The sequence below is a fragment of the Gambusia affinis genome, linkage group LG03 (genome assembly GCF_019740435.1).
Source record: "Gambusia affinis linkage group LG03, SWU_Gaff_1.0, whole genome shotgun sequence".
Classification (NCBI taxonomy): Eukaryota; Metazoa; Chordata; class Actinopteri; order Cyprinodontiformes; family Poeciliidae; genus Gambusia; species Gambusia affinis.
Genome location: NC_057870.1, coordinates 22,869,041 through 22,885,112, shown reverse-complemented (window position 1 = coordinate 22,885,112; position 16,072 = coordinate 22,869,041). Strand labels below are relative to the sequence as shown.

General features: G+C 36.4%; 2 protein-coding genes across 3 annotated transcripts in view; both read left to right on the top strand.

The window, feature by feature from the left end:
* The window catches only part of jak2b (Janus kinase 2b), a 33,042-nt gene extending 26,262 nt beyond the window's left edge, over positions 1-6,780 (top strand). Inside the window, exons 23-24 of the mRNA XM_044112798.1 lie at positions 5,547-5,660; positions 5,974-6,780. Of these exons, the coding sequence (XP_043968733.1) occupies positions 5,547-5,660; positions 5,974-6,081 (222 nt within the window). The 3' untranslated portion in view covers positions 6,082-6,780. The remainder of the gene's footprint in view (positions 1-5,546; positions 5,661-5,973) is intronic.
* An 872-nt stretch (positions 6,781-7,652) lies between these two features.
* zgc:114041 (uncharacterized protein LOC574425 homolog) lies at positions 7,653-14,625 on the top strand. Of its 2 annotated transcripts, none has more exons than XM_044112796.1 (5): positions 7,653-7,973; positions 8,607-8,852; positions 8,947-9,090; positions 10,703-11,485; positions 13,501-14,625. In XM_044112796.1, the coding sequence occupies exons 1-5, from the start codon at positions 7,943-7,945 to the stop codon at positions 13,707-13,709; spliced, it is 1,413 nt and encodes a 470-aa protein (XP_043968731.1). In that variant the 5' UTR covers positions 7,653-7,942; the 3' UTR covers positions 13,710-14,625. The 2 variants fall into 2 exon arrangements, with proteins under 2 accessions (XP_043968731.1, XP_043968732.1); XM_044112797.1 differs by having other exon boundaries at positions 8,561-8,852; positions 13,501-14,611.
* Positions 14,626-16,072: the final 1,447 nt, after the last annotated feature.

The window sequence follows — 16,072 nt, the reverse complement described above, 5'->3', positions numbered from 1 at the left end:
TATTAATACATTGGCGGTGCTGTTTTATATAAAGCGCTCGCATTATAAGGTGCGCTGTAATTTTTTTGATATTAAAGGCTTTAGGTGTGCCTTTTAGTCCAGAAAATATGGGATTTTTTTCGGCACCCATTTTATTTTTATTAAAAAAGCCTCCAGAAACTGAAAATGGCACTTAAAAGTTGAAATCTTGGAAATTGGAGGTTTATAAACATTTACACCTTTCAGATTTTTATTAAATGTCCAATTAACTCTGATTTATAACAGAGAATATATTTTACAGCTAATGTCTTAATGCATCCTCTAAATATGACTAATTTAATAGTCTTTAAAAACTTCTACATTTTTAAATCCATCGATATTCGTTTCTGCTTTTGCAAATCAACAAATGCATCTTTCTAATCCAATATGATTTACTTCAGCTTTACTAGACCCATGAGATTCCTCTCTACTATTTCTGAAATAACGTTTTGAAATATTTATGAATGACCTGTTATCTAAAACCAGTGGCTCAGAAAGAGAGATTGAGATCAGTGCCTTAGCCTTTCATTGTAACTTTATAGACAGGAGTGAAACGAAGAGGACAAAATGTGCTTCACTGGAAGCATTTCCTTTCTTTCTTAAAGTTTAACCTCCTATTAAAAGCTTAACCTCCAAGTTGTTGGCTCAGTGTTTCGCAGACTGGAAATGTATGAAACACAACTAGTATGGGCATGATAGAACAAGAGGTGATACTCAGGATTGATGGTTGTGTTCTGGTGAGTTGCTGAAGCTTGCAACAGCCAGCAACATCAGTCAGGAAAGTGCAGTGACCTCAGCATGTGGGCGTGCTTTTTGAAATGTCAGGGCCCAACCGGTAGCTCTTAGTGTGGTGCATTCACTGGTTGGAAAAAAGATCTGATTTCTGGGTTTCTGACAGTGGCCATTTTATACTCATCACCAATCTGCATGAGCATCAAAATGTATCTAAACTTCTTCTTGGTGTTTAATTTTTTTGGCTTTATGTTAGAAAAATAACCAAATACCAATCATGGTTAATTATATATGCTGGGAAGATTTCTGTGAAATGATTTTTACCTGAAAGCTGAAGTATGCTGAATATGTGAGACGTTCACTGGTAAAACCAAGGTTTCATGCCTTAAGTGAATGTAGAAGAATTATTTTCTCTTAGCTGCAGTTTCCCTGAAGTTTATCTTTGTGAATGGATCTTGTCAAAGTTTATATTAGTTATTTTTATCTTGCTTGTGTCATGCCTTCTAAAAAAAAAAAAAAGCATCTTTCCCACACATGTAATACTTTGTGATTCACAGCAAAGGTCACAATTAAAACTTTTAAATCAAGCATGGAAATTGTGGAAAATTGAAAAGAAAAGAAAAAAAAACACTAAATATTATTTCCAATGAAATGTAAAACATTATAGGGTTTACATTCTTGAATTTGAAAAAATTAAGTTTATTGTCCTGAAAAGTTTTTGAAGATTTGAACGCCACCCATCATTGAAAGTCCTTGAATGTTTTTTGAGGGTTTGACATTTCACACAGATAACAGCTGTTGTCATGTCATTTTTTGTTTGATTGACAATTTGTGTTTTCTGTACGTAGTCAACATGTGCATGACAACACATGCATCGGTTGGTGCTATCCTCTCGTGGGTGAATAGCCTATCATAGTCAGTCGATAATAAAAATGATAAACCAACTAGGTTTATCAGTTTCTCTTGTTAAGGTAGCAAAGCTTTGGAATATTAACTGAAAATTGCTTAAAAAGTTCAATAACCTCATCTCACCATCTCTAGACATACCCATGTATTGTGAACTTGAATTGGAAGCTATGAATATTATCAGCATTAACGTAGGCATTATATCCGTAACGATTCCTCAAATGATTTAAGTATCTTGATTATTAAAATTCCTCAGGGCAAATTATCTGCCTCGAAGCTTTGTTAAATTATGTTTTATTATTTAGTGCACCGTGTTCCAGGCGGGTGATTAATTATGTTGCACAATCCTCTCACTTCCGTCTCTGAGTTGCTGTGCTAGCAGCATAATATCCGATTGTTAACTTTGTTCCGGGGGGATTTTGTTGATAGATAACGTCCAGCTTTCTGTTGTTTTTCTGGAGACCAGTAAACAATGACTGGCGCAGCTTTTCTCTCCTGGAGCTGCTGCCTGGTGGCCGGTTGAGAGCGAACGGTGGATAGACTGAACACAGCAGGCGGCTGTTCTGGTGCTATACGGACGAACCGGAAAATAAATTTCATATAATCCAAGTCGCAACAAATGGGTGGCGGAGCGCATGGTGGCAACAGATGGCTGGTAGATCTGTTTTTATGTAAGACAAAGGAGCCAAATCCCTTCGCTAACATAGACATAAAAGCTATAAATGGCTGGGCAAGGTCAGAGTTCATCTATTAAATTGACTGAAGATGAATACATAAACTAAAAGCTGGAGTATATATATATATATATATATATATATATATATATATATATATATATATATTTTTTAGAAGGGTTTTTGTGAGCTTGTTGCTTTATTATTACATTTTTGTATAATTTTTGACCAGGTTAACTTAAAAATAGAGCCATAATTGTTGCAGGTTTATTTTCTATGCTACACGAAAGTAATTGTTAGCGATGTGAAAATATAAAAAATTGGGCTGACTTTGATATCCATTATTAATACTGTTATGGTAAAATCTATCAATATTTTACTTCATCAAATTTTTCATTCAATTACTCGATTAATTGTACGAATCATTGATAGATTACTTGATTACTAAAATAGTCGTTTACAACAGCAGTAGTAGGCTATACATTATTCAATTCACTTTCCGTTGTGACTCTGATCCAACAATTTTAGGTTTTTTTTATTGAATTTGCTTTGTATTAAAACAATTTTTTGATAATATTGTAGCAGTAATTAAATGCTGCTGCATTTGGTCCTTGAATTTGAGAAAATTCTCCTGGTAAGTCCTTGAATTTGAGGTTAACCGAGGTTTGGCAATGCTGTAATTCCCACATTGAAAAATGAAAAGTAAAAAATTGGTCTTTACACTGTCGTCTTATGAAAATTCAAATCCTTGATCAAAGTTTGTGGTTGATTCCTGTGGTATGTTGTTGTTTGTTTCTGAACAGATCTACTAATTTAAAAACACACTTTATGGCTTTAATAACTTGCTCCTCTGAGTGCAACTTTTAACCTAAATTGAACATATTCCTGGCATCAACCCAAAGCTTTTTCTGCAGTTTTGCATATAAAGTCTGAAATTTGCCTACCTTGCATCATAGCTTGATTCCCTCTTCTTAGAAACAAAGTTTACCCTCTGGGCTTCTCCAGTTACTGACATCGGCACATGGGGATTCCAAGTGTTGCAATTTACAGCACATGTTTTTTCTTCTCCATGTCTGAAGAAGAAGCTTTTTTATAGAGGGACGGGGGATAAGAAACGTCCAGGAATTATTTTATTAAATTACTTGACAATTTTGGGAGGAAATGGGTTCCTTAAATGTGAATTTTTGCCTTTTTGATAGGACGGAAATATTCCAAGATGAGAAGATTCCTTTATTAGATTCAAAAAGTGAAAGAGTACTTCAAGGAGCAGAGTAATTTTACAAAATATTAAATAAAAAAATATTTGTTTGAGATAATCTCTTTATTTTGAAGGAGCATTATAATTATTTACAAACTAAAAATTCTGCAATTCACTTTTTTTGTTCATTTCACTACATAATATCTATGTTTATATGTGCTAAATTCTTTGATTGGGTTAAATGATCCAAATATATTGATTATATGATTATATTAAAACTCATTAATCCAATCATGATGTGTGTTTAGATGTTTTATCCAGAACAGAGTAAACTGACGTGCAGTTTTAAAATGTTCCTTAAAAAAACTCTTACTTTTTCTTGTCCTGATCAAAAACAACAGTCGCAGTAGTGTGTTCGTTCTGTCGTCTTGGCGCCTAGAATGGACCAGCACCACGTTGTAGTAAAGGTTAAGCTACAAGCTGAGCAGCACATGCTGTTGGTCTCCCTGCGTTACAGCGTGAGAAATCAGCAGAGCTGTTTTGCTTCTCCTGCATAGCGTCTAGCCACTGAAGGTGGAAATATGTCAGCTGGTCACAGGCCACACCTGTGCAGTTACGCTACTTTGCCACAATCAGAATGACCTGATCAGAACCAGTGTTTACCGGCGGGTTACAAATTCATACCTGTCAATCTGAATCCAATCAGAATATTCCAATTTGGGCGTTTCACATGATCCATTTTTATTCCGATCCGTTTGTTGGTCTTCTCAAATATTTACATCTAAAGAGTTTCTGTTTTTCAATCATAATTTCCTTAAGAAACTAAAACTGTCTTTGCACCACTTAAGACAGTGTGAAAATTAAGTCCTCAACATTTATATAAAATGCCTCCACCCAAGTGAAATTGACAGGATTTTGGAGAACCTTTAGACTTGAAAAGACATGTAGGACCTCTACTGAGCAAACACATTGAGACATGTGTACAGTATACACAGAGTCTGTATTTGGCTTCAGAGTACATTGTTTCGTTTTTTGTAAAATGGACAAAAACGAGCCTTGACATGCAAGTTATGACTAAAAGGTGGTTCGACTGCCTGGGGGTGGAGTCTTTCACCCTGTTTTCACCTGAGCAGACTGAACTCATGATGTTCGCTTGAACGCTCGATGTAAAGGCTTTCTCTACTTCTGAGAACACTGTGTACATTCAGAGTAAGCTTCAGTTTGATTCATGTAGGATGACAGCGCCATTGAACATAAACCCTCTCCAGACATGCTCTTCTTTTTCGATAATCCCGACAGCCGAGGCACATTATCCCTCATGTCTTAATGTGCATGTGGCTCAGTTCCCCAAAAACATCTCCCAATGGGACTCAGGCCTGAATAACTAAAGTGAAATATTCACAAATCTTTCTCGCTCACGTTTTCTTTATAAATGTTAATTATTGCATCTCTTTTTTTTCCTCTTTCTTTTAGTTGGGAAGCTGGTCAGAGTTGATAGGGAAATGTATGGAGCTAAATACAAGGCAATCCCTAGAGAAAAACCTGAGAGAGGCAACATAAGACTTGAGACCGGGGTGGAGGTTTATTTATAGAGAAGGGGAACAACAGATTACACCAGAGCTACATTAGAATGATTTAAAACTAAAATCATTTATGTGTTAGAAAGGCAGAGTAAAAGTCCAGAACTAAACTCATTGAGGTCTGTGGAAAGGCTTGACTTATTTTGCAAAGAAAAGCAAATATTCAGTCTTTTGCCTGAATATTTGGGTATTTCTTCATAAGGGATTTCAGTGAATGGAGATTCTAGGAAGTATTTCCTCAAGAGGGATGCATGCGAGTATTTGCAACACTTCCAGATTATTATATATTTGTTAAAAATGTTTTAAAAACTGTTTTGTTTTGCTTTTATTTTTATGTCCTACTTTGTGTTTGTCTATGAGATAAAGGACTAAAGTTTGTGGTTAATTCCTACTTGCCCTCAAACTTGCCATCTTTTTCCACTTATTTCCTCCATTTAGGTATTTATGTCAATGATGGGTAACGATAAGCAGGGGCAGCTGATCGTCTATCACCTCATTGAGCTCCTCAAGTCAGGCAGCAGGCTGCCTCAGCCCCTGGGTTGTCCTTCAGAGGTATTCACCTTTGTGTTTATCTATAAGCTCTGTTTGTGACAGATTATTGTTACTACATCACTGAATGGCTTTTATTAAGTTCTACCAACTGTTAGACTGCTTTATATAACAGCAACTGCCACTAGATTTCGTAAAAATCAATTTCAGATATAGTAGCCATCTTGGTTTGTTAGATAATCGATTGCTGGCTCAGCTGAAGTATTCTTCCCCACAAATACTTTTGACTTGATGATTTTTGACTCCTCTGAATCTGTAAATGTTTCTGTCGTAAACCTCTGATTGATTTCCTTCACTCTCTTCCTTTTCTTTTCAGATCTACCAGATCATGGAGGAGTGTTGGGATAAAGACCCAACCTTACGTCCATCTTTTAACGAACTGGCTCTGCGCATAGACCTGATCAGGGACAGTGAGGAGTTTTAAAAGTCAAGTGCCCTCCTCACGTTGAACCACGACACTTTGAAATACTGTTGCCCTGAAGGATGAAGACCAAAGCAAAGAAAAGTGGAGCACCGTGTCTTGGAACAAGGATCTGCTCGAGAACTACTGCCAAGGTACCTTCCAGCAAGGCATTTGTGTAATGTGGAGCAGCCGAGTGGCCTGGAAACATTAGGATGGCCAAACTTTTGAAGCGGATGTGGCTGAAAATGCGTAACTGTATTTGGTAAAAGTTTAAAAGAAGACTTGAAGCACCTATAGACTGTGACAAGACTGTTGCCAGAACTAAAGCTACATACGCTTGTGGTGAACATGTTCTCTGTTTGTGCATGTGTGTGTGTGTGTGTGTGTGTGTTTGTGCGCGCGTGCGTGCATCTGCGTGAGAGGTCCATACGGTTAGCTGGGCTAGCTCTTACCATCCCCTTTTCTGTCACCTGCGAAAAAGTGGACTGATAGCTTCTTTTTTTTGTTAAATGTGTGTGCTTAACTGTATTATAGCAGTAAATTGTGTACATATGTCCAGAAAGATTTTATAATTTTATAAATTTAAATAATGTTAACACTATATTTGAGATGACACCAGCTGCCATTGTTAAAGTATGTGCATACAAAGGTGATTTGAAAAATCTGTCAGTGTTCATTGTGAGAGGTGGCGTGGAAATAAAGAATATTTCTGTGAAGAAATTTCTTTACATGCATTTCCTTCATTTTCCTCAAAACTTCTATTGCACAAATTTAATGTATTTTTGATATCACATGATCCACTGGGAAATAAGTGGAACATGTGATGCTTTAGATTTTTTTATTACATTGTTGCCTTGATTTAAAAGCTAGATATGCTAAAACTCAAGGTTTTAGTATTTTTAGAGTTTTCTGAGCTGCTAAGTTTAGCAGTTCAAGTTGAAGATGTGTTTTAGCTCTTAATCCCTCTTCTTTGGTCCAAAAAATAAAATTACCTAAGTTTTTGTTTTTATTCAGCTAAAGAAAGTCATAGCACATCCACACATTTGTTCTGTGCATCTGCTCATTGCTTAAATTAGTTAAGTCACCAGGTGAACGTGATGTAAGCTATCACCAGCATAATTATGGTAATTTTTGTTTGTTAAAATCTGAACAAGTGGTGTCATGTAGCTATTAAATAAGAGTCTGGAATCTTACAAAATCCCAGATGTGATTTTTATCAGGTTCTATGTAAAGTTACCAGTTGACCCAAAGAAGCTTCTATCCTGATAAGCAATGTTAAAGGATTACATTACTTAAAATTATTTAACATTTCTGTACCAGAAGGACTGACGAACCAACTAACACAACCAAAGATAATAATTATTGTGGTGTTTTATTATGAAATACCAACCGGATGTGACGTTCAATTCCAATTGCTGTAGACGTATTTTAGACAAATTTATGTTGGCTTATTGTTTATCCGTTTTTAAATCAGTTCTTTGGTTCGCATGCTGTAACATATTAATTTAACGCCAGGTAAATAAATTCAACTAAAACAAAATTCAATTTTGTTTTGAAAATCGGATGTGACGTTCGATAGGTATCAGCTTTAGCTTCATCAAAGGTCATAGCCATTCGCTGACATTTATATCCGGATGAAAAGAAAAAGGTGTTGGTTTTTAGTTGTAAAATTAGTTTGTATTATGTAGCGTTTGTCCAGGAGATACGAAGATCTATTACTCGAGTAATTTTAAACATTTTATTCGAGGGGATTTAGATGAGCTTACCGTAGTTGTCCAAATACAGCCGCACAGCAATTTAAAGGGGTCTGAATTTGACTTCGGTCAAAAATTATAATAATAATAATAAAATGCTGCTGAAAGTGCGTTTGAGAAGATAACAAATGTCGGGGACAGAAAGCATCGTGGAAAGACGTGAGTCGACCATTTAACCTTTGTTTTCAGTAACTGCATGTTTCGTTTGGATTTTGGGAAAAGTTTAGTAGTTTTGCTGTTTACCTTAAAGAATAGTTTGTTTTATTTAAAAATGCGACATCTCCGATGTTAAAATGTTTAATTAAACATTAAATTATCTCATCCCAGATTTCCTAGTTTTGTCTAAAGTCGTGGGTGAGATTTTATCCGTTTTGCCGTAACATTTGGCAGCATAAGACCCTCTGTGAGCATATGCAGCTTTTAATCAATGGAACACGTGTTTTGTTTTTTGTTTTTTACTTATTTGTAGAGATGGCAGGTCAAAAGTGTGATCTTGAGGGTTTCGTCCATACACTTTTAGTATTTTGTAGGTTTCATGTATTGCTTAAGAACTTGCTAGGAAATTAGTCCTTTAATTCCGGAAAGTTTCTTCCGGTGACTAAAGGCTGACTTTGTAATTGTCTTTATGCATTTCTGGATGTCCTATATTTTTATATAGTGGGAAACCATATTTATGCTATAATATAATTTTAAGGCAACGTTTTTGCTGTACTATTACAACTTATGTACGTTTGTGAACATTGCAGACTCATTTTCATGAGTCCTTCCCACATGGGGAACATTACATAACAGCCTCGGAGCGGCAGCCGGGAGAGCAACCTGCCGAGACGTTGGAGATGAAGTCCAGGAGAGTCGGACCTCCAGACGGGGGTTACGGCTGGGTGGTGGTCGCTTCAGCCTTTTTTGCTATGGGCCTTACCGGAGCTGTCCTCAAAAACTTCGGCCTCTTCTTCCTGGAGATCCAGAGTCACTTTGGAGTCCTGACCAGCACTACCTCATGGGTTTCTTCCACAACTATTGCTATGTTTCATATAGGAGGTAAGAGTGTGGCTTTATGTCGACAGTGCAATTTATTTTAAAACCAGTGTGGTTTTTTTTAGTTTCTTTTGTTGTTGCTGGGGTTTTTTTCTAGCTCCAGCAGCCAGTGCACTGACGTTACGGTTTTCTCAGAGAGTGGTCATCGTAGTTGGAGGAGTTCTGTGTACTTTGGGGATGTCGCTGGCCTCTCTGGACATCAATCTGCCTTGGCTCTACCTCACTATGGGTGTCCTACAAGGTAGGCAAGACTTCCTGGGTACATTTTATTGCCTGGTGAACTTTTCCAGATAAATCACATCATTAAAAGCTTCACTCATTTGCTTTTTGGGAGACTTTTTCCATCACTTCATTGGTTTAGTAAATAAAAAGCAGAACTAAAGGTAAGAACAGGTTTTTCTTTTTAACTGTCATGCAATGTTGCATCAAGAAGTCACTGACTGCCTGGTTCAACACTGTTTGCCTTGACTTGATCTTTGTGTATTTAGTCTCTTTTAGTCAGACTAATGAAATGAAAATATTTCTGTGTGACTCTGCAGTTGTAAGCAGCAGACAAAGAAATAATATTATTTAAGGTAATATACAGCTTTACAGATATAAGCACAAATAAAGTGGTAAAATTACTACTTACTTACCAATTAGCCTTATGTTTCTGACCATTATCTTTCTGAAAGATCCTATTTTCGGTTTTCTGACAAAGTTTTTATTTAGAGTTTGAAACAGTCCTTGGTTTCATCCACTAACAAGAATTACAGAACATTTGGAAGAGAAGCAGGCCCACAGCATCACAGATCTCCCACCGTACATGAGGTGCTTTTCCACATATTCATCCTTTTTGTTTCACTACAATCTTTGAGTTTTAGTTTAACTTGAGTCTTGTCTGATCAAAGCATAGTTTCAGTTTCATCATCTTTAGATTTCGCAACAAAGACTTATATGTCTTGTTGTTGCTGTGGTGCGTTTTTATGTTTTTTGAAATTAGTCAAGTTGTTTCAGAGGAACAGGAGAGATGACAATATATTTTTGTTGTTGTTATTATTATTATTATTATTATTACTATTATTATTATTATTATTATTATTATTCAAGAAGTCTACATTTTATTTGTTCTCCAATGTACTGAACTCTGGGTGCTTCATCAATCAAATAGCCAAAAGCATCTTGAGCTTTTAAAGCATTATTAACTTTATAGCCAGTTTACATTCGTTCAGTTGCTCTCAGAAGTATTCACAGCTCTGATGAACACCAGCTTTCTGCAATGTAAAAAGTGAGAGCAAGGTAAATCATTTTAAATCCTTCTCTGCAGGTCATGTGGGTTTTATTCTGTACAGCTCATAGATTTAAAAGAAATCTGTTTGAAGAAATTAAAAAGTGCAGTAACCAAGTTGCACCTTGTTTCTTTAAGAGTCTATCAGAATGACACGTCTTGACTTTACGTTGCAAAAGCTTTTCAAATCAGTCTATTTACAGCCATTGTTAAAGATTTTCAGTCAAATTGAAGTCAAAATGGCAACACTTTTGGTTAGTTGTGAATTTACTTTGCAGCTCTGTGGTTTCCAACTAAATTTATCAGCCAATATGTCATGCAAAAATGAGATTTTATGGACTTTGTTTTAAATCAATACTGTCAACGTTATTTTGATTACATTATTTTCTTGGTTATTTCGCTTTCCAGATATCATGAACTTAGTTTTATCTAAATGTAATAAAAATGTGTTGCTTTAGTCATTTCATTTCTGTAGTGACCATCGCTGAGAGTTGTTGGATGTTTCCTCCAGTACAGAAGACACCAGTATCGTCTGAAGACATAATAGATTCTTGCAGGTCAAACATTTTTCTTCTTCTGCTTCCAGGAACAGGTATCTCCTTCTCATGGGTTCCTGCTATCAGCATGGTGAATCACTACTTTTCAAGATGGCGCCCCATTGCCTACGCCATCGCCAGCTCAGGGGAGTGTGTCTTTGCCATCGTTTTCAGCCCGCTATTCAAGTGGCTCATCGAGTTGTACAGCTGGCAGGGCGCGTTGCTCATCATCGGAGGCCTTCAGTTCAACCTGTGTGTTTGCGGTGCGCTCATGAGGCCCCTGGAGGCAACTCGGCCCTCACACATGAACCTCAAAGAGAGCGCAGAGGACAGTGCTGCTGCGCCTCCACCAAAGAAGAAGGCAGTCTTCCAGTGCGGCCTGCTGAAAAAACCCGAACTTCTTCTCTACATCTTGTTTGCGATCTTTGCAGCAGCCGGGTTTTTCATCCCGACCCTCTTCCTGGTTCCCTTTGCCAACAGCTTGGGGATCAATAAGTACTGGCCAGCGTTCATTCTGTCTGTCATGGCCGTCGCCGACCTGGCCGGCCGGCTGTTTTGTGGCTGGCTGGCAAACATGAGGCTTCTGAGGAACCTGCAGCTGCTCACCATCGTCACGACGCTGCTGGGGGTCGTGCTGCTCCTGCTGCCCATCAGTCACAACTACTGGTCCGTTCTGGTGTTCACCTCGATCTACGGCTTCCTGTTTGGCTGCATGGTTGCCATTCATGTCACCTCCATCGTGGACGTCGTGAGCTTGGAGGGCTTTGACAGCGGACTGGGGCTCTTCATGCTGTACAGGAGCATCGGAGGTTTTCTCGGCCCGCCTGCTGGAGGTAAGAGTTTTTATAACATTTTGTGTTCACTGGAGCCAAAGCAACAAGATTTGAGACCTCGATACTGTCACCAGCAGGTGTTTTTATAAAACTAGCATCGATGTTTTAATCAGGGCTGCAGCTAACGATTATTTTAGTCATTGATTATTCTGACTGGACCTGCCGTAATAACCAATAAATCAATTAATTGCATAATAGATTAAAATGACCTCAGTGATTTCTCTCTCTTTCTACCAGAAACTGGATGTAAAAACTCTTCATTTCATTTAATAATTTATTAATAATTAATAATTGGATAGCAAAAAGTGCTTAATATGAGTTTTGTTTTTTTTTACAGAATTTGAACTTGGTTATTTTTTATCCTAAGTATAAAATTGAAATATAAAATTAAAATATAAATGAAAACTATACAATTTCATTAGAATTGTTTCCATGAAATCTAAGCAAGAAGTGATTATATTTTATTACTTATTCCTATTTTAAATATTTAATTACTTTTGTCTGGTAGAAAACAGTGTTTGAGATCAGAATAAAATATTTAAGGCTTTGAAAAGTATCTCAGGAGAGTATACTGGTACAAAAACAACAAAATATTCCAGTAGGGAGTCGAAGTCCCATAATTTTTACTAAAATCTACAGACGTAAAACTAAAACTGAGAGAGAATTACATTTCTGACTGGTTATGTGCACATTTCTGGTCTCATGGTTTCCATTGCTGTCAGAAATAAAAACTCATTGGTGATAATCCTGTGAGGATTATGAACAGAAACTGGCCTCACATCAAAGAAACGTCAAAGGATCTCAAGTTTAAACCACCTGCATGTTTTCTCAGTGAATTCCTCTGTGAGTCAATAGTTTATTCTTTACATTTCTTCAGACTGATGCATCCTGGAAGAGACTGGAGGTGCTACATGGATTTTAAGATTTTCTTCAGAGTTTTTTAATTGCTAAATGAAAGAGAAAAATACTTTTTTCATTACTACCCCTTCAAAAGAACTACAGATAAAAATTGAGTGTAAATTCCCATTCATTGCATTTTTCCTGATGTGGATTTGTGGAGATTTTTGTTTTCATTTACCAGTAAAATAATGTGTTAATTAGTGAGGAACATGAAGATTGCATTTTGAGGGGAACCACACATTTTTGTTGATTTCTGTTCAGCTGCTGATGTTATCATAGCAGGATTTTGTTTGCTGTGCGCACTGGCTGCTTTGGCACTGAGCGCCATCTACAGGAGGAGCTGATATCCTTGATGCCGACATGCTAATGTGTCAGCAATCGTTCTAGTGCTTTGTAAAATATTCACTCACCTTAAAGTTTTCCACGTTTTTATCAAGTTATAACCCCAAAACTGGATGAGTTTATTAGGATTTTATTTGACAAAGCAACACAGAATAGCAATTAATTGTGATTGGAAGGAAAATATGCACTTTTCTCATTTAAAACTGGTAAAATCTCAATATCTCTCCACCCAACTTGATTGATCTTGGACTTTTTCTGAAAAGAAAAATGGGTAATAATTTCAGTCTTTAGATGTCAAATCCCTGATACTTTCAGCAGCAAAAGTTTATTCTACAAACTCAGCAGGCATAAAACATATAAATGCTACAATGTTTCGACTTGTATTTCTCATAAATTAAAAGAAGCATACAGCCTTTTTCTACTTTACAACTATGTGCTGCTTTATGTTGGTTTGCTTTATGAAATACGTTTGTGGCATTAATATCAAATGTAGACAATTACAAGTATTTCCTATCCAGTTATTAATCAGTTAATCCAAAAAATAGTTAATTCATCTACAAATGATCAACCATAGATTAAAGGAATGCTGTTATTGCATTTTAGGCAATAAAATGTTTATTTTCTTACTTTAAAAAGGCACTGACTTGTTTATTTTCTATTTTTTACCTTAAGGCTTAAGTGGTTAAATTAAAAATCAGCAGAATGTGCCAAATTTTTTTATCTGAATCAATTAATTGTCCAAATAGTTGACAGTTGTCTCCCTTTGTCTGCAGGCTGGTTGGTGGACAAGGTGAACAACTTCAGCGCTGCCTTCTACCTCTCTGGCTTTTGCCTTGTTACATCAGCCGTGTTTGTCGTCGTGGTCGACCGCCTCATCCAGAGGAGAAAATCTGCGGAGGCCGCCGGCCATCAGACGATCCACTACGAGGGCGACGGCGAAACGGGGAAAATCGAAGGACTCATCGTTGCACAAGAATCTTAACTTCAGCCCAGCGCGTGAAGACTGAGCGGACGCAGGACGACGTGGCCTGGACTGAGTTCAACAAATGTTTAATGTTGGAGTGTTTGTGTTTGGATAGTTTGTGAGATTAATTTTCGATACACCTGGAAAAAAAAAATGAAACACTTTACATGATTTACCTGAAAGTAGAGGGAGGAGGCCGCGGGGAAAACCCAGGACACGCTGGAGGGAGTATGTCTCTCTGCTGGCCTGGGAACGCCTCGGGATTCCTCCGGAGGAGCTGGAAGAAGTGGCTGGGGAGAAGAAAGTCTAAAGCTGCTACCCCCTGCGACCCGACCCCGGATAAGCGGAAGAAGATGGATGGATGGATGGATGGATGGATGGATGGATGGATGGATGGATGGATGAAAGTAGACCAAAGGATTAAACACAGAACATGGCAGTTTTAAAAAAGTATCTGAGTAGAAAAAATCAAAATCTTCCCAGTGACCTTTTGATTGGAGCTTCACATCAGCTTGGAGGAGTTTTAATTTAGGTTTTATTTTGCTCAAACAAATGTTTATAACACATGTAATCTCCTCTTCCAGCTCGATTACTGTCAAAACTTCGGTTTGGCTGTTTTTAAAACTTTTCTTCCTTTTTCCATTATTGCCGTTTTAGAGAGGAAGAAAATGTAGGAAACGTTTAGGGATGAAATTCATCACTACGTGGTGCTGCTATCTTAGCCTGAACAATGACTTTACCACCAACATGTTTTATACACGTTTATGCTGGAATGTGCTGTTTTTGTTTCCTCAAATAAATATGCAGTGCAATTTATAAGTTTTTTTGTATCTAATCTTAAATAAACTGATTGTCTTTGTTATTCTTATAGGGATGAACTAATGCTGGGCAATTTTCTTTTTATTTAAAAAAAAAATAAACATTTTATACCAAATTTGATTTCTGATTTTAATTTATTTTTCTCCCACTTTTTTTACTTAAAAAATTGCAAATTACAGAAAATATCTTTAAGATTTGGCTTTAATAATTGTCTCTGCGAGTTGACCTTAATTCAAAGTTGAAATAAATAAAAGCTGCAAAACAGAAACTGGTAATATGAGGGTGGGTTGACATCACTCTGGAAACCAAAGAAATAATAATTCAGTTACAATCAATTTGTTGTCAGACCTAAGATGAACTCATAAACTGTGAAAAGGTGTTTTGGTTTATTTTTTTCCTCTGACTCATTATCAGTTTTCTCTCTCAGACACCTTCTGCATCTTGTTCAGTCTTTTTATAACCAGAATATTCAGGAAACAGTTTGTTCATCTTTTTCCGAGTCACGGGTTCGTCTATCCCAGAAACAAACCCAGGATTATTACTCTGCTGTCAAGTTGAAAGCCGTTGAGGCTCTGGAGTTGACTTTTCTTTTTTAAACAAATGAAGTAATTGTTTCAACATAGCACCAAAACGCTAAAAGGCTGCAGCTGTAGAAGAGTGGTGAATATCTGCAAGTTATCAGAGAATATGTTGTAATTATAAATTAGAAAATCTCATTTTCAAAAGAAATGTTTGACTGATTATGATGCCAATAAATCTAACGAAAGGATCTAAACCAAAATGAAAATGATCAGGAAATGATATTGGTTCCTGATGACACTGTAAAACCTGAAACAAGATGCAAATTATGAATTTAGTGGACTTTCTGTATTTACATGGATCTGAAATTAATTCAGATACAATTCAGAAACAGTTTAAAAAGTTTATTTTATTCAGAACAAATTTTAATTTCTTTTACATTTAGAAAATCTTTGTTAATCCCAAACATAACAATCAGATTCTTCCCCGTTTTTTTTCCTGTTATTGACTAGAAATCATGGAGATTGTTGCTGTGTTTCCATTAGAAATGTGAGCAACACTTTGTTGTTCATAGTCCACTAATATTGAAAATAAAATGCAGTTTCACAATTGTGGAGTTTCCACTACATAAGAAACCCAATTAAATCACACATGAATACGTTTGTTGATGAGATAAGTCAACAATCTTAAACTGAAAATTAATGTGAAATTCTTCCACTAGACTGAATGGATGAAGCACATTTTTTTCATTTGAGCCCTTTGAATTTTTTGGGTAATTTTAGATTTAAAAAATAGTTTATTTCTTCAATAACTTCAAAGTCATGTGATCTATTAGCTCAAAATCAATGTGAAATTGTTTTGAGGCACACCTTGATTCCATTTTAGATATTTTTATATCTTTTAGCAATGTTAATGTATTCATGTCACTTATTCACTCAAAATCAGAGTGAAATTGTTCTACTTGACTGGACAGATAAGACACAAAAATGTTTTTACTATTTTAACCCTTTTTATATTATTTAGACATTTTAAGTGAAAATTAA